This window comes from Taudactylus pleione, unplaced genomic scaffold (genome assembly GCF_031769625.1).
Source record: "Taudactylus pleione unplaced genomic scaffold, aTauple2 ptg000114l, whole genome shotgun sequence".
NCBI lineage: Eukaryota > Metazoa > Chordata > Amphibia > Anura > Myobatrachidae > Taudactylus > Taudactylus pleione.
Genome location: NW_028284516.1, coordinates 6,597,810 through 6,620,865, shown reverse-complemented (window position 1 = coordinate 6,620,865; position 23,056 = coordinate 6,597,810). Strand labels below are relative to the sequence as shown.

The 23,056-nt window shown below is 45.7% G+C and overlaps 1 protein-coding gene across 1 annotated transcript in view; it reads left to right on the top strand.

Moving 5' to 3' along the window:
* Window positions 1-23,056, top strand: part of LOC148524929 (Y+L amino acid transporter 2-like) — a 71,119-nt gene that overhangs the window by 42,721 nt on the left and 5,342 nt on the right. The window contains exons 7-9 of the mRNA XM_088471393.1: window positions 13,332-13,428; window positions 16,586-16,735; window positions 21,995-22,178. Of these exons, the coding sequence (XP_088327519.1) occupies window positions 13,332-13,428; window positions 16,586-16,735; window positions 21,995-22,178 (431 nt within the window). The remainder of the gene's footprint in view (window positions 1-13,331; window positions 13,429-16,585; window positions 16,736-21,994; window positions 22,179-23,056) is intronic.

Sequence of the window (23,056 nt, the reverse complement as noted above, 5' to 3'; positions counted from 1 at the left end):
GCCACCTGATTTTCGGGAGCCTCCTGGCCGTTCCGGGACAGTAGGCAAGTATAATAGATATATACTAGCAACCTGCCTCGGCTTTGTTTGAATTTATGGCGATAGTCTTTTTTAAGTGAGGTCTTATACGAATTCTTTGTACATGACATTACACTTTTTTCTGACATCAACAAGAAAATATTCACAGCTTTCTCCTATTCATGGAAGGGGTCACCATAGAGAAATGTAAGATCTCTCCAGTGGTGCCCCTGGTCCGCTTCCCCATACATAGAGCCATTTCTAGGGGCAGGCAAGCCGTGCATTTGCAAAGGGCACTTTGACCCCTGCTGGCTGCTGAATGTCACTATCCTCCCAGACTGCTATCTGCACTGCGCACTAACATCTGAGTCCCTGACCCTGCCAATCGCATTCTCGGTGGGTGGGCGGGGTTACACATTATGAAGTGGCTCTATCGTGACATCATGATGTCACATTATGCAGCAGCAGAGTTGCCAACTGTATTTAAGGGGTCTATTTACTAAGCTGTGTTAGGAGATAAAGTGAACTGTGATAAGGTACCAGCCAATCAGCTCCTAACTGCCATGTCACAGGTTGTGTTTGAAAAATGGCAGTTAGGAGCTGATTGGCTGGTACCTTATCACCATTCACTTTATCTCCTAACACAGCTTATTAAATAGACCCCTCATGAACTTTACTCTGCAGTGCTGTCGACAGGTCAGGCAAGTCTTCTGTGGGGTGCTGGGGGGCAACTAATGTGTATTTTTTTTTTTTTTTACTGTGGTCGGCTATTGTGTTTTGTTTTTGTTTTTTTCACTGTGGAAGCCATTGTATTTTATTTTTTTACTGTGGGGGCCAGAGTGTTTTGTTTTTAGGCCAAGCCCCTTGTTGTGAGGCCACGCCCCCCCCTTTCGGAAGCACGCGCAAATGTACTATCTTTTTGGAAGATAACTGTGGCGGGGGGCGCATTTCGACTGTGACTGTTCGCACTTACAGTGTATAGAGAGACCAATTCACAGAAGCACGGAAAGCTCAGCTTTCCATTTCACTTCTACAAAAAACTTCACCATCTCAGCACGGCATAATGTGCAGGGGCAAAACTAATGGAGACAATGTAAGCGCCTTCTGTCGGGCACCAGCACTGAAGGGGCACCTCCTCCGTCGCCCACAATATATTGACCCCACTTAGGGCTGTAACTATGTACCCGGGAATGTACCATCATGGCTGCTCAATACATGGCACCTCTTCCCTGCACCTGAGAAGCCACCATAACCATATACTAGTAGAGAGCTCTGTGTCAGACCATGAGTTTCCATCTATCTATATAGTCTGTCCCTGCTCATTGGTGTCGCTGCTCCTCTGCAGCTTCTTATGCCAGTGAGACACGTCTGAAAAAGGGTGTTTTGGGGGAAATCCTGCAAATTTACTTTAGTAAATAGTAGGGGTGAGCGGGTTCGGATTTCTGAAATCCGAACCCCCCCCGAGCCCCCCCGATCCGAGGCAGATCCGAGTCAGGCTCGACTTTTCCCGCCTGACTCGGATCTGAAATCGAGGCAAAACGTCATCATCCCGCCTTCCGAGTCTCGCAGGTTTTGGATCCTATATAAGGTACCCGCGTCGGTGCCATTTTCTCACTCGGCTGTGGACAGTGAAGAGGGAGGGTGGGAGTTAGGGCTGGCTGGGCTGTGTAGTGTTGTGTAGTGTAGTGCAGAGTAGTGTTGTGCTGTGCTGTGCTGCGCTGTGCTGCTGTTGTCCACTACTTCAAAGTCCATAGGGGCTGGCTGTGTTGTGCTGTGCTGCTGTTGTTAATAGGGGCTGTGTCCACTACTTCAAAGTCCATAGGGGCTGGCTGGACTGTGTTGTGCAGTCAGTTCTCCATAGGGGCTGTGTCCACTCCAAAGTCCTGTGCAGTGTCCCAGTCCTAAAGGGGTGCTGTAGTGTTGTCCAGGGGGTGCTCTGTCCATCAGGGGTGCTCCCCCCAAGTGCTAAAAAAATTATATTTTTTGTGTGTTTGTGAATTGTGTGCGCAGTAGCCACACGTGCATCAACAAAGTAGTGCCAAGCGTGCGCCTGTGTCATAAGTAAAGGACCGGCTGGCTTGACCGTTAAAGGGTGCTGTAACCCCCAAAGTACACTCCAAACCAAAAAAATATATATTTTCTGTGTTTGTGAATTGTGTGCGCAGTAGCCGCACGTGCATCAACAAAGTAGTGCCAAGCGTGCGCCTGTGTCATAAGTAAAGGGCCGGCTGGCTTGACCGTTAAAGGGTGCTGTAACCCCCAAAGTACACTCCAGTCCAAACCAAAAAAAAAATTATTTTCTGTGTTTGTGAATTGTGTGCGCAGTAGCCGCACGTGCATCAACAAAGTAGTGCCAAGCGTGCGCCTGTGTCATAAGAAAAGGGCCGGCTGTCTTGACCGTTAAAGGGTGCTGTAACCCCCAAAGTACACTCCAAACCAAAAAAATAATATTTTCTGTGTTTGTGAATTGTGTGCGCAGTAGCCGCACGTGCATCAACAAAGTAGTGCCAAGCGTGCGCCTGTGTCATAAGTAAAGGGCCGGCTGGCTAGACCGTTAAAGGGTGCTGTAACCCCCAAAGTACACTCCAGTCCAAACAAAAAAAAAATTATTTTCTGTGTTTGTGAATTGTGTGCGCAGTAGCCGCACGTGCATCAACAAAGTAGTGCCAAGCGTGCGCCTGTGTCATAAGTAAAGGGCCGGCTGGCTTGACCGTTAAAGGGTGCTGTAACCCCCAAAGTACACTCCAGTCCAAACCAAAAAAAAAATTATTTTCTGTGTTTGTGAATTGTGTGCGCAGTAGCCGCACGTGCATCAACAAAGTAGTGCCAAGCGTGCGCCTGTGTCATAAGAAAAGGGCCGGCTGGCTTGACCGTTAAAGGGTGCTGTAACCCCCAAAGTACACTCCAAACCAAAAAAATAATATTTTCTGTGTTTGTGAATTGTGTGCGCAGTAGCCGCACGTGCATCAACAAAGTAGTGCCAAGCGTGCGCCTGTGTCATAAGTAAAGGGCCGGCTGGCTTGACCGTTAAAGGGTGCTGTAACCCCCAAAGTACACTCCAGTCCAAACCAAAAAAAAATTATTTTCTGTGTTTGTGAATTGTGTGCGCAGTAGCCGCACGTGCATCAACAAAGTAGTGCCAAGCGTGCGCCTGTGTCATAAGTAAAGGGCCGGCTGGCTTTACCGTTAAAGGGTGCTGTAACCCCCAAAGTACACTCCAGTCCAAACCAAAAAAATAATTATTTTCTGTGTTTGTGAATTGTGTGCGCAGTAGCCGCACGTGCATCAACAAAGTAGTGCCAAGCGTGCGCCTGTGTCATAAGTAAAGGGCCGGCTGGCTTGACCGTTAAAGGGTGCTGTAACCCCCAAAGTACACTCCAGTCCAAACCAAAAAAAAAATTATTTTCTGTGTTTGTGAATTGTGTGCGCTGTGGCTGCACGTGCATCAACAAAGGAGCAGCGCCAAGCGTGCGCCTGTGTCCCATAAGTAAAGAGCCGGCTGGCTCATTTCTTAAAGGGTGGTGTAACCCACAAAGTGCACTACTCTCCAGCAAAAATAAAAAAAAAATTTCTGTGTTTGTGTGCGCTTTAGCCGCACATATATATCAATATAACATAAATGGAGGACCAAACTTTCTCCGATAAAAATAAAATAGGGAAAGATCAAGAACCACTTCCTCCTAGTGCTGTTGCTGCTGCTGGGAGTTGTTCATCATCCCAGAGAGGAAGTAGGAACATCACTACTTTTACTAAACAATTGACCCTCCAACAGTCCCTAGCGATGAGGATGAAGTACGACAGCAGTCATCCTGAAGCAAAACGTATAACTGAGGCCTTGACTGCTATGTTGGTGTTAGACGTGCGTCCGGTATCCGCCATTAGTGCAGTGGGATTTAGACAATTGATGGAGGTAGTGTGTCCCCGGTTCCAAATCCCGTCTAGATTCCACCTGCATCCTCAAAGCAGCAGCGACAAGCGTGCGTCTGTCTGTTAAAGGGTGGTGACACCCTCAAAGTGTGCTACACAAACAATAAAAATATTGTTCTTTTTTTTTCTGTCTTTGTGAAATATGTGGGCTGTAGCCGCACCTGCATCCTTAAAGCAGCAGCGACAAGCGTGCGTCTGTCTGTTAAAGGGTGGTGACACCCTCAAAGTGTGCTACACAAACAATAAAAATATTGTTCTTTTTTTTCTGTCTTTGTGAATTGTGTGGGCTGTAGCCGCACTTGCATCCTCAAAGCAGCAGCGACAAGCATGCGTCTGTCTGTTAAAGGGTGGTGACACCCTCAAAGTGTGCTACACAAACAATAAAAATATTGTTCTTTTTTTTTCTGTCTTTGTGAATTGTGTGGGCTGTAGCCGCACTTGCATCCTCAAAGCAGCAGCGACAAGCGTGCGTCTGTCTGTTAAAGGGTGGTGACACCCTCAAAGTGTGCTACACAAACAATAAAAATATTCTTCTTCTTTTTTCTGTCTTTGTGAATTGTGTGGGCTGTAGCCGCACTTGCATCCTCAAAGCAGCAGCGACAAGCGTGCGTCTGTCTGTTAAAGGGTGGTGACACCCTCAAAGTGTGCTACACAAACAATAAAAATATTCTTCTTCTTTTTTCTGTCTTTGTGAATTGTGTGGGCTGTAGCCGCACTTGCATCCTCAAAGCAGCAGCGACAAGCGTGCATCTGTCTGTTAAAGGGTGGTGACACCCTCAAAGTGTGCTACACAAACAATAAAAATATTCTTCTTCTTTTTTCTGTCTTTGTGAATTGTGTGGGCTGTAGCCGCACTTGCATCCTCAAAGCAGCAGCGACAAGCGTGCGTCTGTCTGTTAAAGGGTGGTGTAACCCTCAAAGTGCTCCAAAAAATAAAAAACTATTTTTTTAATGTGTTTGTGACTTGTGTGCGATGTAGCCGCACGTGCATCAACATAGTAGCAGCGCCAAGCGTGCGCCTGTGTCATAAGTCAAGGGCTGGTTTGGACATCTGGTCCGGACTGAAGGATGTGCCAACAATTTCTGACAAGTCTACTGTCACTGCATATGATACTGTCCTCAAAGCAGCAGCGACAAGCGTGCGTCTGTCTGTTAAAGGGTGGTGACACCCTCAAAGTGTGCTACACAAACAATAAAAATATTGTTCTTTTTTTTCTGTCGTTGTGAATTGTGTGGGCTGTAGCCGCACTTGCATCCTCAAAGCAGCAGCGACAAGCATGCGTCTGTCTGTTAAAGGGTGGTGTAACTCTCAAAGTGCTCCAAAAAAAAACAAACAATTTTTTTAATGTGTTTGTGACTTGTGTGCGATGTAGCCGCACTTGCATCCTCAAAGCAGCAGCAACAAGCGTGCGTCTGTCTGTTAAAGGGTGGTGACACCCTCAAAGTGTGCTACACAAACAATAAAAATATTCTTCTTTTTTTTCTGTCTTTGTGAATTGTGTGGGCTGTAGCCGCACTTGCATCCTCAAAGCAGCAGCGACAAGCGTGCGTCTGTCTGTTAAAGGGTGGTGTAACCCTCAAAGTGCTCCAAAAAATAAAAAACTATTTTTTTAATGTGTTTGTGACTTGTGTGCGATGTAGCCGCACGTGCATCAACATAGTAGCAGCGCCAAGCGTGCGCCTGTGTCATAAGTCAAGGGCTGGTTTGGACATCTGGTCCGGACTGAAGGATGTGCCAACAATTTCTGACAAGTCTACTGTCACTGTATATGATACTGTCCTCAAAGCAGCAGCGACAAGCGTGCGTCTGTCTGTTAAAGGGTGGTGACACCCTCAAAGTGTGCTACACAAACAATAAAAATATTGTTCTTTTTTTTCTGTCTTTGTGAATTGTGTGGGCTGTAGCCGCACTTGCATCCTCAAAGCAGCAGCGACAAGCATGCGTCTGTCTGTTAAAGGGTGGTGTAACTCTCAAAGTGCTCCAAAAAATAAAAAACTATTTTTTTAATGTGTTTGTGACTTGTGTGCGATGTAGCCGCACTTGCATCCTCAAAGCAGCAGCAACAAGCGTGCGTCTGTCTGTTAAAGGGTGGTGACACCCTCAAAGTGTGCTACACAAACAATAAAAATATTCTTCTTTTTTTTCTGTCTTTGTGAATTGTGTGGGCTGTAGCCGCACTTGCATCCTCAAAGCAGCAGCGACAAGCGTGCGTCTGTCTGTTAAAGGGTGGTGACACCCTCAAAGTGTGCTACACAAACAATAAAAATATTCTTCTTCTTTTTTCTGTCTTTGTGAATTGTGTGGGCTGTAGCCGCACTTGCATCCTCAAAGCAGCAGCGACAAGCGTGCGTCTGTCTGTTAAAGGGTGGTGACACCCTCAAAGTGTGCTACACAAACAATAAAAATATTCTTCTTCTTTTTTCTGTCTTTGTGAATTGTGTGGGCTGTAGCCGCACTTGCATCCTCAAAGCAGCAGCGACAAGCGTGCGTCTGTCTGTTAAAGGATTACATCGGTGACAGCATCCAAGTAGGCATGTCAGACAGTCCGTACCTGTACTGGCAGGAAAAAGAAGCAATTTGGAGGTCCCTGTACAAACTGGCTCTATTTTACCTGAGTTGCCCCCCCTCCAGTGTGTACTCCGAAAGAGTGTTTAGTGCAGCCGGGAACCTTGTCAGCGAAAGGCGTAGGAGGTTGCTTCCACAAAATGTGGAGAAGATGATGTTCATAAAATGAATTATCAACTCTTCCAGGGAGACCAGCCTCCAGAACGTACAGAGGGACCTGTGGTTGTGGATTCCAGCGGGGACAAATTAATACTCTGTGAGGATGAGGATGTACACAACACTGAAGAGGGTGAGGAATCGGTGGATGAGGAGGATGAGGACGACATCTTGCCTCCATAGAGCCAGTTTGTGCAGGGACAGATTAATTGGCAGCTTGTTTTGTGGGGGCCCAAACGAACCAATCATTTCAGCCACAGTCGTGTGGCAGACCCTGGCGCTGAAATGTTTGGATTGTTAAAGTGTGCATGTCCTGTTTATACAACATAAGGGTGGGTGGGAGGGCCCAAGGACAATTCCATCTTGCACCTCTTTTTTTTCTTTGCATTATGTATAGTTTGGGGCCTAGTTTTTCAAACTGCCATCCTGTCTGCCACTGCAGTGCCACTCGTCGATGGACCACGAGTTTGTGCCGCCCACTCGTATCTCTTAGCATAGTCATCCAGCTACCTCGGTGCAACCTTTTGGACATAAAAACACTATTGTGAGGTGTTCAGAATAGACTGGAAATGAGTGGAAATTAAGGTTATTGAGGTTAATAATAGCATAGGAGCAGAAAAACCCACAAATTCTGTGATTTTAGCTGTTTTTATGCTTTTTTTCAAAAAAATACAGATCCAAAACACAAAACCCAGAACCCAAAACACGGAAGGGTGGTTTTGGCAAAACCAATCCAGATCCAAAACACGAAGAAAGATCCAGATCCAAAACCAAAACACAAAACACGAAAAGTGGCCGGTGCACACCCCTAGTAAATAGACCTAATAGAAACAGTCACATATTTGGGGATGGGGGGCGTTCACCAAATGATAACTTGCCACCGGGTGTCTGGGATGAACTTACGCCACTGGTAATGTGCCAGAGAAGAGCAGAGAAGACTCCTGTCTCCTTGTCTTCTCCCTATGCTCCTAGCCCCCTTCTCAGTCACTGGCCAATCAGAGGAAACCAGGGGAAGAAAAATAAATAAATCTTCTCCCCCGCCACTGCTGCTCTGAACTGTATCACCCACTTCAGTGTTCTGCTGACTGGTCGCTGCTGGCATGCCCTCTCTACCCAACCCCAACGCTATATGTTAGGTGACCCAAGATATGCATATGCAGGGTCACCGTTGACTGCCCGCGGCCCCCACGGCTGACTCTCAGACAGGAGCCGCCAGTCGCATACGCTGGGCTTTATTTATAGTCATGCCAAAGCAGACTCTTATCATTGACTTGCTTCACTAAAATCATCACTGCTCGTCTCCCTTTTGTCATAAATTAATGTTAACCTCCCTCGACAAATGCTCTATAGAATAGTGAAAACTGCATCAAGTGGTTCTGGAGATTAGCCCAAACAGACAAATGCCTACCAGGGACTTTATTTTATACTAGGTGATATATTATTATGATATTATTATATGTGAATATCTGGCATTCGCTATAATAGCAACATCTTCACCCCTTGCCCACCTTAGTGCAAAAAAAACAAACCCTTACAGGTATGCATAGATACAGTTTGTTGTGGGCGGCACTCAGGGATTAAGAAAAACACACAAGACGCCATTTCCTCTTTTCGACATTTTAATGTTCTACCATATTTTCATCAGGACAATAAATACAAAATAGAACTCACCTTATAAGTGCTGCCCTCCACACTACTGCTCCCATCACCATTACAGTACAGTTTACTCACAAATACAGTGCATAGTGCAAATAAATGCAATAAACATAAACAGTGTGTAAGGTATATTAGACCACCAGTTGTAACGAATCAAAAAGTGTAAGTACTAACAGTAATATGAATAGAGATGTAAATGCAGCATCTAGTGGTGATATCTGAAAATGCACACATCATATATAGTAGATAGATCAAAATCTCTAATAATAAGCAGGCAGAACAAAGTAATACCTAGGACTCTATTTACTACAATTCGCATATTGAATGCAGATTGTAGTGTGATATTATCGACTGAATTCGCATTACGAATTCAGGAAATATCACAGAGATTTACTACAAATCCCTTGCAGGGAGAGAGCTTGCGAAAAAGCTCTGTCCCTGCAAATCCCCTCCGCACACTAGTCACAGTGTTTTCGCAAAAAAAACACTGTGACAAAGTGCCCACGCATGTGCCGACTGTCCGCCGCTGCTAGCCCTCCCCCCAGCTCGAAGCCTTGCCCCCTGGCCCCCTCTCTCCCTTAATTACACTTACCTGCATGATCCGGGCCTCCGGTGATGTCCTCCATGCCTCCGATCAGGTGATCTCCCATACTGCACTGGGACCCAATCACCTGATGACCGGGCCGCAGTGCACTATGGGAGACCAGCTGACCAGAGGGGAGACATCACCGGTCCCTGGAGTCAGGTAAGTAAAAAAAAATTTTTACTATTTTTTTTTTCTTTTTTTTTTAGCAGAGATCAGCTTGCGGTCTGTTTAGACCACACAGCTGATCACTGGGACCGGCTCCGGGCTCTGCTCTCTCCGTTATAGCAGAGTTGGAGGGCGGTAACCGAGGGAGACCCTGGATAACGCCACCTCCAGGTGGCATTATTATCACAGGGCTTTCCCCGGGATTTTTTCACAATTTATTTTTAGTATCTTTGGCCAGATCACATTCCCCATTACAATTATGGAAAATGCGATCTGGTTACTAAAAATAAGTGATACTTAGGGGTTGGAGTAGAATTTTACGACTTCTACTCCAATTGCCCTGTAATAACTATAGGTGATACTAAAATGATGTGAAAAACTTGTGAAAACACCCTTTTTACTTTATTTTAGTCAAAATAATGTTAATAAATAGAGCCTGAAATCAGAAGACAAATCCATTATAAAAAACATTAAAGGCTAAAGATCTCAATTAAACCTTTATTGATTCTATGACCCCCTAAAGGGTTCAATGAGACTTTTGGCCTTCAATGTTACTTTGCACTTTTTTTGTGAACAAAACTGTGCTGTTATGGTGATGGGAGCACTGGGGTTACGTTACTGAGCCGCATCACCTGGCGTGAAATGCTGGAGTTCGTGGGATTAGCTTGGTGGAAGGGAGCACTTATAGGGGGGTATTCAATTTGGTGTGAGAATAGCAAAAGTCCCGCACATGCAGGGTGTATCCTGCAGGTGTGGTATTTTTGCTATTCAATTATGTGCGGGGTTTTTCATTTATTGAGCGGCGGGAGGTTTTTTTTTTGCGCACCAACAGAGACAAATTTTTCCTAAAATCCAATTGCTCTTGGACCCCTGAGGCACTCCCCTAATTACTAATTAAGCAATTGGAAGGTTCAAATTAGCTTAATTAGTCAGTAATAACACCGTCCAAAGAGCTGTCTTCTTCCTTTGGAGTGTCAGGACCCGGTCTTCTGCAGCAGCGTGTGTGGTCAGTGTGTGTGAGTGTGTCTGAGTGCGTAAGTGTGTGAATGACCTCCGTGTGTGTGTGAGCCCCACCAGAGGTAGCAGCAAGGAGAACTACTTCTCCCAGCAGCACCTCCCCTGCCATACTTACCTACAGCCGTGGCCAAAAGAATTGGTTTTCACAAAGTTTGCCAATAGTAAAGCATCCTGAGACCATTCATGTGTGGGGTTGCTTCTCAGCCAGGGAGTGGGATCACTCACAATTTTGTCTAAGAACACAGCCATGTATATAGAATGGTACCAAAACATCCTCCAAGAGCAACTTCTCCAAACCATCCAAGAACAGTTTGGTGATGAACAATGCATTTTCCTGCATGATGGAGCACCTTGCCATAACACAAAATGATAACTAAGTGGTTCTGGGAACAACACATCAAAATTTTGAGTCCATGGTCAGGAAACTCCCCAGACCTTAATCCCAGTGAGAACTTGTGGTTCAGTCCTCAGGAGACGGGTGGACAAACAAAAAAACCCAAATTCTGACAAACACCAAGCATTAATTAGGCAAGAACGGGCAGCCATCAGTCAGTATGTGGCCCAGAATTTGAATGACAGCATGCCAGGGCGAATTGTAGAAGTCTTGAAAAAGAAGGGTCAGCACTGCAAATATTAACTCTTTGGATAAACTTAATGTAATTGTCAATGAAAGCCTTTGGCACTTATGAAATGCTTGTAATTATACTTCAGTAAACCATAGTAACATCTGACAAAAAGGTCTAAAGGTCTAAAAACACTGAAGCAATACTTCTCAAAACTTTTGGCCACGGCTGCACTCTCTCAATTTGGCTGGGAGCCTCCCGAAAATCGTGTGCCGCTCACGGCTCCCAGGAAAGGTATGTAATCCTCCTGGCCGGCCACTGAACCCCCCGCGAATGCCAGACAAACCCCTGCAATGTGAAGGGGGGGAAGGGAGATGATGAAATTTGCACTGAATCGCTTCATCATGACCCCGCCCCTTGCTTCACAATGCAGAAAATCTCGGCATTATATAGAGGGGGGGGGCCAAAATGATGTGCCCCGCTCTACTTCCACTGCCGGGTAGTATCCCCGGCCGCGCCCCCCTCTACCGTGCCACGCCCCCCTGCTTGTCTGACCTGGCTGCCCCCTGCCGGAGGGGGCTGCCAGAATGTCGACAAGTATGCCTCCCTTCCCAGCAGCATCCTGGCCACCTAGCAGCCCCCTCGACTCTCAGCAGCCCCCTATCTAGTGCAAAGATGGAGGGGAAATGACCGGAAGCCGTGGAGATCACCGGAGACCACCAGACCGGTAAGTATTTTACTTTTTCTTTCTCGCAGCGCAAGGTTTTCAGTGCTGAAAACCACACATGCATTATTTATTTTTTTATTGAATACTGCGAGTATTGGAAGTGCACCTACACACACATATAATTATTTTTTAAAGGGTAAAATACTGTACTAGAGTAAAATTGACCTATGTTTCTAGGGTACCCATTTATCAACGAAGCATAACCCTTTTAGGGCATAAATATCGGTACCATCAACAGACATCGGCAGCCATCTTGCCCTTGTCTGACCAGCCGCAGACTCAGGAGCTCTCCTCTCACGCAGAGGGCTCTCATGCTGCGTAATCCAGTAGCTAATTTATGCACGCCCATGTAACGGCCCTGCACGCCTGCGTTTTTTTGCCACACCCCTGTCGCCACCCCCAAATGCTGACAACTTGTCAATCACTATACAATGTTTTTCTAAGTGTGCCTGTAATCGCAATGTGAACGCAGCGCACGCGCAGTGCAGCTTATCTGCGTGAAAACAATCGCTTGATCTGCGTGACAATCGCATTAGCGTCCATCTCTGAATCAGGCCCATAGAGTATAACAAGTGTGATAAGTAGAGATGTGGTTTTGGATCTGGATTTGAAAAAAAAATTATAAAAAGTTTTTAAAAACAGCTAAAATCATGTAATTTTTGCAATACAAAGCCCGAAATTTGGATTTAAAATCCGAATTTCCGAACCGCTGGAAGATCAGAACCGCGGATTTATCCGGATCTCCTCAAGAGATTAGAACCGCGATTCGCATCTGTCCGGATTCACAAACTTCTGGTGGATTCGGATTTCTGGAGAACCGAACCGCACATCTCTAATGATAAGCGTAGTATTTCTGATGTGGGAACTGAACTGTAGATCACTGCGGGCAGATATATCACTTATCTGTATTGTGTGTAGAGTACAATTTATAGTCACCCCTTTCTTGTTAGAAGAATCCTCAATGACAATCATCCAGAACCAAAGACTCTCACAGATTAGGGACTTTATTAAAAAAACTCCCAACACTGTAGATACTGGCCTGGCTCTCCCAATCGGTCAGCCACACACTGTTCTCCACACAGTCTATACACCTTGTGCCTCTCCAGTCATGGCAGGGATTGACCGTCCTGTCTATGAACTCCTCAACGGTCATGTTCTGGCAGTCACGCATCCAGGCAGGACAGACTGTAGTCTCCCAGTCGGCCTCCTGGCCCTGCTTCCTCTCCTCTCTTATGGGAACCACATTTGGCATCAAACCAGACCCTTTTAAAGGCTCAGCTCTTCTGTTTCCCGCCAACCATTGGCGCCGACCCCTTCACATTAATCATGCTCGGCTCACTCTAGCAGCCCTGTAGTAGCCATCTTGGCATAGCCCATGCAGCAAATCTCTATCTTGGAAGGGTCACAGTGTGTGTAGCTCCTGAGATATCTGGACATCACTGCCAGGAGAGCAGGGGGGCTGCATATATATCTAATTGGAGCACATTGTTGCAGCTGTTTACACGTATCTGAAATGTAATACACCTCCCATCTGTTCCAATTTGGAAGACGCAGTGCCAATTTGAGAGGTATGTCCTGCTACCACTGCAGTAGACACCTTTTTCCAGACTGTCTGAATTGTAGAAGGTATGACCCATTTTCAGCAGTACCCTGATGAACAAGTGCTATGCGCAGCTGCTACTGGTGCGTTTAGCAAGGCATGTGGGATTTTAGAGAATGAGGGATTGTGCGTAGGATAGCAATTCAAAAGTGCTAGGCATGCCCCAGGCATGTGACTATACCACTTTATTATGTGCTACGTCCCTATTGTCCCATGTTGATTTGTGGAGTTGGAAAGTTGGGAGGTATGTCCCCCCATTAAGACCTATAAAATCCACGGAAGTAGAGGACACATGGGGTTAATGTCAATGCTTTCCTTCTTAACTAAGAACACTCTTTTAATACTCCTAGACTATTTTATGTTGGATCAAGGGAAGGCCATCTACCTGCAAGCCTGAGTCTGATTCACAAGCAGAATTTCACCCCTGTGCCCGCTCTTCTCTTCAATGTAAGTAGAACTAGAACAAGACATGGTCATATCATCCGCAAGGAGCAGAGTTTGGGTATATGCAAATAATACAAAATGCTATGGTTATGCCAATCGCCCAACCGCTAGTTCAAATCTTTTTCTTTCGTCTTTAAACATTTTAATTTTTGAAAAGGATTCTCCCAACAAATATTCATTCCTACAAATAACCTGCCCGGAAGGACAGTATTGATGTAGAATAATAGGTTTCTTTTTATACAGCAATCTTACATTTCAGAATATTCAGCAAATGATTCACTTTATTCCTACAATTGACTGAGAATGTGGCTGGTATTTGTGTTCTCTGCTCTATCCCAACTACAACACACAGCAGAAGGAATGGCCCATTGTCATTTAAAATATAATATCCTTCCTGGATATAAGGGAAGCTTAATCCTGAAGGATTGAAGTAGGGAAGTATTCCTATGGTAAGGAGCAGTAGAGGTCAGTGAGTAATATCACAGAGGTAGCTGGGAATGTCTGGAGCCAGAGTTAAGTCCATTGCAAAAAAAGATAGTCAAAGAACCAAGAGCATTGTCAGAGTTAGCCAAGGCCATGTAAGGTAATCAGAGAACCACTGGATTATGGCTAAATAGCATATTAATGCAAATACAATGGATTGACTACAGACAGGAAGTGGGTGATATCTATAGGCTGAAATGATATACATATATCACATACTGTATATCACGTACAGTATATAAATATATGCTAAGGGTTGCAGAGAAAGCTTCCTGGCTACTCCAAACAATTTTCCATCCTCTCCTGTAGCTACAGCTTTCCCAAACCTCCCAAAATTCTGAAGCTTGAATTTCCGGTCTCAGCGTGACCTTGTGGGAAGGGTGCATGACCTCACGGCACGTCCCTGTTTTGATCACTCTATGGGGGCTTGTCAAATATGCCAAATAGTCTCGTTTGGCACACCTCTGACCAGGGGCGTATTAAGAGAGGAGGGGGCCCATGTGCAGTCTCGGTTCAAGGCCCCCTACTCTCTACCCGGCGGCCGGAAGTGAACTGACCGCAGCAGTAGACTCTGGGCCTGCTCAGGTCACTGAGTGATACTTTTGTTAGTGAAGCATGATGAATGCCTCCAAACAGTTTTTTAAACTTGCAGCGAGTGATAATTATGTAATGATGAATAGACCCCCTAGTTCTTATTTTCCTAGATTCCCTAAAAGTGTGTAATGATTGCTATAAAGAAATCAGTCAAATAGAATGCACGAAACCAGGACTGAGCAGATCAGAACATATTTGCATCATGACAAAGTAATAAGAAGACTAAATTATTAACCACACATAAAAATTCAAACGCTGTATTACACTGGTCTCCAGCAATCAATTAGTTTACTATTTAAATCCCTGCTGCTGATTATAGGGCTCAAGCACAAACAGCCCCTTAAGAAAACTCAAACAGACACAGGGCCTGATTCAACAAGGATCGCAGTTGCTAATACACTCGCAGTCGGATAATTGTTGCGTACTGCAATGCAGTGCGCATGCGCAAACCGGCCACTGCGATTGGGACTGTGATCGCAGCGGCTACGCAGACCCATCGCAGAGTGATTAACAGGAAGTGCCATTTGTGGGTGGTGATGGAGGGATGGTCGGCCGAACTTAGCTGTGCCAGTGCGTTTCAACGCCGTTGCAGGGGTGTGCACAAATTAGCCACTGCGATACCTTACGCAGCCTGAGGCCTCATAGCGTACGCTGAAGTAAGCAATTCCCGAGTGAGGGCTGACCTGCCTTAACTGTGCGTATGGGTCCGATGGTACTCGATTGTACCAATGTTTTTGCAGTCTAACCATTACGGATGTGCGTGTAGGTGAAGTGGGAGTCCTTATCTAGTGGTGCGACGGCATTGGGATCGCTATGGACTAGCATACTATCGTACTTAACTGTGTGTGTACGCTATATTGCGATGTGTAGTGAATAAGGCCCTCAGAGAACTAGCGTTTTCCAGAACAGTTCTTGGAGTAAATAAGATTCCAAAACTAGCTAGCTGCTGCCACCTACTGGTACTAAGACACACAGGACTTGCAGACTGCTCATGCAGGCATTGGTGCACTTTGTAGTGACACCCTGAACAAGCATGCAAATGCCAATCAATAGTTATTATAGGGCTTGATTCAGAGTTGTAAGATTTTGCACAGCAGCTGCTGTTTTTGGATGCAGCTCCTGTGAACAATTTACTAATGTCTGCAGGAGGCATCTGAGGAAAAAGACACCTCCTGCCGATATCTTAGATCCGATGCCTGCGTCCAAAAATGCAGCATTGGATCAACATCACGACCATTGGTCGCAAGTTTGCAGCATCAGCCATCTGAGTAAGCCTATGCTTACTCAGAATGGCCACCTCCTGCCTGTTTGCGAGGCTGGTAAATCCAGACTTGCCTACCCTACCGAATCGGCCGGGAGCGTCCCGAAAATCGAGTGCCGCACCCGTCCCGCCAGAAAGGTAGGCTAGCCTCCCAGCGGACGCCGCCCTCTCTCCGGTGGTAACTTTAGGAAGCACTGCAGCAGGGGGGGGCGGTAACGCGATTACCACTGAATCGCATCATTGTGGCCCCACCCCCTGCTTCACAATGCCGTTAGTTTTGGCATTGTGAAGAGGGTGCAAAACAATTATAATGCAATCGTGTGGTCACGCGCATGATCCGCCCCTAATGTAGCATCATCTCCCCATGTTACGCCCCCTTTCAGACGCAACACGCCCCCCCTCACCCTGGAAGCCTGACAGCTCCCTCCCGGAAGGAGGAAGCTGAAAGTAGGGATGTATGGGTAAATCTGCATCAGAAGGTGCAGACAGCGGCCTCAGCACTCCCAGAACCGCGGCCAACACACCCCCATTTTCTGGAAAATCAGGCAGCGCCGCCCTGTCCCTATCCACAAAAGGCCGCAACATGTAAATCATGCTGTGACTTGGGGGCACTGGGTGTGAGCTTGCAGGACCAATTCTACATGTGTGCAGAACGTGTCATGTGTATGCGCAGTGCCCCCGCCATCAGAGATGTACGCAAACCATCAGGTGTGTGTACGTCTCATGCATCAGGGCCATAGTTGCACATGGTATTTCTATAATGGACAGAAACCATTATTTGCTGTAATAGTGAAATGATTATGTTGTACTGCTCCTTTTTAGGGATTGATGGCCATAATCTATCTACTCGTGGAAGATATATTTCAGCTGATAAACTACTACAGCTTCAGTTATTGGTTGTTTGTCGGACTGTCTGTGGCTGGATTAATAGTCCTGCGAATCACCCAACCTGACAGGTCACGTCCTGTGAAGGTACAGTTTATATTTCACTGATAATGAGAATATACGAATATACGGGGGAAGTGAACTGTCAGTGCTGTGCCGCTGTGATGTGCAGCTGCCCTGGAGATTACAGTAGCCCAGCTTCACTCATTTCCTTACGCACCTGTATGGACTGTGGGCCTGATTCAGCAAGGATCGCAATTGCAAAACTGAACGCAGGCAACTTTGCAATTGCAATCCTTGCAATAATGCAAATGCTATAAAAACAAAATAGATAAGGGAGGCGCTAATAAAATATAATAAATATATGTTTACCCCATCTGTGTCACACCTGTTTGTCTGCCCCTCCCCTTTAGAATGTAAGCTCTTACAAGCAGGGCCTCTATCCTCTTGTGCTTCTCCTTACTTTACTTTTACCTACTTCTTACCCCCCACCAGGGCACCTAACACTTGGCTGCTTACCCTCTGTTGCATATCTAGGTGTTATGGTCACTAATGTAGCAATGTATATTATCCATGTCCTTGTCCTGTATTGTACTGTAAGTCAGTTGTCAAATTATTTGTTTATGTACTTTGTAAGGCGCTGCGGAACACTTGTGGCGCCATATAAATAAAGGATAATAATAAATATATATATATATATGTGTGTATAGCTGCAAGACAAATGAGCCTGTGGAAGCTCAATAAGACTATTGCTAGTCAATATAAATCGAAGACGAAAAGAGAGTCCAGCGCTAGTTTATAAAATATGAATTTACCCAAATATATTGGATATGGCAGAAAAAAATGGATCAAAATGCCAAATTATGTAACAATATTATTTATAATGTAATATAAAAACGATACAATAACATTAATATAGCAGCAATTACTAGAATCTACAAATACATATAAAATATGCTTGGATAAATGTATATGACAATTAAGGTTCAACGTCCAAACCCTTAATAGGACAAAGTTACAAATATTCTCTCCACATTTTAGAGTCTCACCCAGTCCTGTCACAAGCGGGTTAAATATAACAGCTTCTCTATATGCCGGGCTCCGAAGGTTTATAGCGTCTCGCAGCCAAGCTGCGATATAGCTGTGTGTAGAAAAAGCACTATATCTCCGTTGGTGCTGGCGGCTTTGCGGGCAGTAGTTAGGTCAGCTTCGTGACAGCCCTTGCGGTCGCTGTTTACATAGATTATCCCGTGCTGGGTGGCATTCAGGTAAATTACGTGCCTCCAATATTACCACTCTTTGATAAAGCTTCCATCTGGATCCGAAACCGGTGAGAGGACCTTATACAGATTTTCGATTATATTTTTACAAAGAACATTTAAAGCCTACTCCTCATCTCTCTGTGTGCCATACTGTACCAACAACAGACTTAATTTGGAGGAGCGTACTGCACTGTAAGTGCTTTTACCTCCAGCCTCTAATTTACCTGAATGCCACCCAGCACTGGATCACCTATGTAAACAGCGACCCCAAGGGCTGCCACGAAGCTGACCTAACTATTGCCCGCAAAGCCGCCAGCGCCAACGGAGATATAGTGCTAAACCTTCTATCGGATGAGCTGTGTCATGTGTGCAAACCACTTACCTTACTAAAATAAATAAAGACACTGAGAAGTGGATTTGGCAGATAACTTGATGGCGATTTATTGGAGCATAATTATTTATTATTTATTTAAGGATGTATGGTGGCAAAGAAAGGACGGCCAGAAATCAGCCAAATCTGCAATGCCCACACACAACAACAGGCATAGCAGGCGTAGATCGCCCAGAGTGCATAAACATAACAATATAAACCATGTAATCAACAAAAAGGTAACGCTCACTCTTGTAGTAAATAGAGCCCTTTGTCTTGAATAATGCAAATGCAGCAGGAGGTGTATGACACCCTGTGCTACATTTGCGATCCCAGCAGTGCGACCTCCATCGTAGGCTGGGATCACCATCGCGACCATTGGTGGTTGATGGTCGCCATGGTGGATGGCGTCGGCCAGCTGAGTAAGCCTCAGCTTACTCAGGATGGCCAGCTTGTGAGCCCAGCAGACTACGTATGTCCACTCAGTCCCTGGACTGGCCACTCCCGAAAAACGGGGAGGACACGCCCCATTTCCAGGAAAGCCGGGCTACCCTGCCCCTGCACCTCCCCTTTAATGTCTCTGCCAGTCAATCAAGCAGAGGCATTCAAGGGCTTGCGTGCGTCTTAGCAGGACCCGTTCTGCACACTCGCAGAATGGGCCCTGCGCACACGTGCAGATTACTGATAATCGGGAATCTGCTGAATGAGGCCCAGTGTGTGAAAATTAACACTGCTCTGGGGTTCTCACTGTTCCAACAGCATTCTGCCGGCAGTTTGCATATATCGCCTAGAATTTAATTTCACCTTGAAATGAAATTGTACTGTGGCTGTAAACACTTGTCAATCTCATGTTTACAGGAAAAGTAATCATTCTGCATGTGGCTATGTGATTATATATGAATTTGTAGATTTCCATCAACCTATATTGGAAATAAGTATGATGTGACAGTAAAGGCAGGTGGTGTTTTATTAGAGGAGATGGCAGTACCTTGCGCTGGGGCAAGAGCAATAAAGATTTCTCTACTGCCCTGTACATGTCACCTGAGCATATGCCACAGAGTAATGAAAGTGATAATATGCCTCTCACATTAGCGCAGCTCCTTTTTGGCATCATGTCCCATATTTCCGTTAAGTCATACTTGTAGACACATTAATTCTCCTCTTCAGGAGAAGAGATGCAGCTGGCCACCTAGGGGGCTTTGTATGAGATTAGGCACCGTTACCGTCACAAAAAAATACTGCGATTTGCGGGTTCGTGAGCATCATTTTAGCTCCACCCCCTCCAGTGGCAAAAGCAGGATTTCTAGCGGGGGGTTTCCAAATGTCTGATTTTAGAGTGAGTGTGGCCAGTCCGTGCAAAGGGCATAATTAGCACTTATCCAGCTTTAATATGCGTCATACAAAGTATATTGTGTGTCATAATTCCAGCATATAGAGGATCAGTGATCACAATATGCCATTAAATGTGGCAGTAGGGCCATCCTGCCTGAGCTGAATGTTTTTATTTCAGATGTGGGCATCATTCAAGAGCATTGGAGCAAGTCCGGGAGTCTTGGGGAGCAGCAGAAGATCCTAGCACTGCCCTGGAGATATATGTACATATTGGTCTACTTATGCACTGGACAGTGTATTATTATTATAAAGAATTAATAATTAACCCAATTGATGGTCTATAGCAGTGCATCCCGAACAGTGCATGTTTTCCAGATAACCTAGTTGGTGCACAGGTGTATTTATTACTGGCTGAAACATGTTAAAAGAGCCACAGGTGGTGCTAATTAATTAATTTGTGATACTGAGCAGAACATGCAGCTCTAGTAAAATTCTATTATATTACTATTTCTATTGTTCAGGTGTGTACCCACCCTTATTACATTTATATGTGCAGGAGTTGATATTGCAGAGTTTTATAGGCACACACCAGCGGATGATAAACTATGAACAACCCAGTTACTTAACCAGTGGTGTTGGCTTATTAACAGATAGTAGGTACAACAGTACTCACCGGTGATGGAGTGGAGCTTGAGCGGAGTAGGGTTCTATACAGCTCACCAGCTAAAGAGTATATGCTGCTTGTGGGTAGTGGTGCAGGAAGCTGGAACCGCTTTATATGCAAGTATTAACCGGGTCTCTCGTAGGAGCCAAGTGGGAGACTACTGTCTCCCACCATGACACTCTACATAGTACTCAGTAAAGACAAGATGGTCCCTGTGCATGCTCAGTAGTGACCTCGGTGGCCATCTTGGAACATGGCATGAAGCCTCCCTGGAGGGACAGGAAGTTGGAGTCTGCGCAGTAGCACACTCCTGATTCAACAGAATACCCTTGTAATAAAAAAATTTAAACAGAAAAATATAAATTAAAAAAAACAGTCCTGTGTCCCCTCACTAATGTAAAGTTGTAATTAATGATGCGCGTGGTTCCAAAGTGGTAGTAGGCAAGATTTAGAAGTGAATTCATCAAAAATGTACGCATTCCCATTTCATGGGAGGCAGTTCCGACAAGTGAAATCTGGCACTCACCTTTCCATATGCAATGGGGGAAAACTGGCATATTGTAGTTGCGCATAAAAGAATGAATTCCCTATTCACCTTTCTCCCCATGCTTGCGTGAGTTTCTTCCGGGTGCTCCGGTTTCCTCCCACAATTGAAAAATATACATACTGGTAGGTTAATTAGCTCCCCACAAAAATTAACCCTACTGTGTGAGCATGTGGTAGAGAATATAGGCCCTGATTCAGAGCCGGACGCTCTGACCAGAGCGCTCGCTCTGAATCAGGGCCCACCTCCATTAATATGGACCGTCCTCCTGGACGCTCGTATAGCTGTGGGTCACCACCCACAGCATATACGAGCGTGCAGGATGATGGTCGCGATGGTCTTGACCATCGCGACCATCGAAACTGCGAGCAAAAGCCTGCGGTTGGGTTTTTCAACCGCAAGGCCAGGAGTGATTTTGGCTCTATCAGAGCCAAAATCACTCCCACTGACATCACTAGTGATGTCAGTGGGGCCGGCTTCAGACGGTAGGCGTTCCCTTGGGAACGCCTCCGTCTGGCAGGCACGCCCCCGGCACGCCCACCAAAGGGGGCGTGCTGTCAGTCACCATCGACAGCACGCCCCCTTTGATGAGACACTCCGAGCGAAGGAAAGTCCTTCGCTCGTCGGGTCTCGCGCATGCGCACGACGGAGCTCCCTCCGTCGTACACATGCGCAGTGGGGACCCTCGACCCACTTGCGAGCGGATAGCCGCTCGCGAGTGGGTCTGAATGAGGGCCATAGATCATAAGCTCCACTGGGGCAGGTACTGATGTGAATGGCCAGATATGCTCTGTAAAGCACTGTGGAATATGTGTGCGCTATATAAGTAAATAAGGTAGGTTAGAGGTGATGGCCAAAGGGCCCTGGCCCATCAGTTGGAAGCGTCGACCTGGGAAATCCAGAAAATGCTATCTGCATCGCACTGACAAGTACAATGATGAGCCCAATGCAACAAGCGGCATATGCAAATTGTAACAGCCCTTTCTCAGAGTACGTATAGTGTAATATGGAAATTGGTTGTAGAGTTCGCATTAAATACAGTATGCACATATATATATATATATATATATATTTAAATATCTGTATTCTTCTTTTGTGGTGCACTCTCATGTATTTGTCTGCTTGGCCGGTTTCAGATTGCTTACAATGTATTTTCATTATTGTGTGATTGCAGGTGAACCTGTTCTTCCCTGTGGTGTATTGCCTCTGCAGCTTATTCCTTGTTATCGTTCCGCTGTACAGTGATGCCATCAATTCACTCATTGGCATCGGAATAGCACTTTCTGGAATTCCTGCCTATTTCCTAGGTGTTTACCTGCCAGCTGAAAAGAGACCAAAATTCCTATCATATATTTGTGGTGAGTATTGTTTTTCTGCATGTTAATAATTATGTTGTCCACGTGCTAGGTCCCCAACAGCTGGAGCAGGGAAACCACAGGTCGCATAACATGTACTTTGGGTACAACTCCCATCCCCTTCTCCAATGCCACATTTGTCTGAGGAGTCTCTGATGGTCTCCTCAATCTGCCCCCCTCCCCCTATAAGACTGCCCCATAAGAGAGAAAGGACAACAATATATGGTTATCAATATTTCTTAAGGGTCAATTTAGTTAGCTGCGATGTGCTGTATATTGCACTCCGGAATGACACATGGTGTTAGTAATACAAAACAATGTGGCATTCCGGATAGCAAATATTGAGGATTACATCTTGCACACAGTATACGAGAAACAACACTGTCCAGAAGCAAATACCGACAAATAGATCTTGTATAATGAGTAAGATTAGTGGTACAGTGCAATTGCCTAATGTATAAATTAAGAATAGGATATAGAACAAGATTGTAGTATTGTGAAGTAAGTAACCCAATTATACAAGACTTGCACCAAGAACGAGATAAACCGGGTTGGGCACGGGATGCCGGCGTTCGGGATCCCGGCGGTCAGAATCTCGACGCCGGCATCCTGACTAGATTACCATCCTGGCGACTGTAGGTAAATATCCTAACCTAACCCGTAACCCTACCCCTAACCCTAACCCTCCCTCCCCGGTTCCTAAATCTAATCTTCCCACCCTAGTGCCTAAAACTAACCTCCCTCTCCCCGCACCCTAAACCTAACCCTTCCCCCATAGTGCCTAACCCTCCCCCTAGTGCCTAACCCACCCCCCAACCCCGCTACTTACCTTCGGGATTCCATCAGTCGGGTTGCCGGCACTGGTATTCCGATAAGTGACG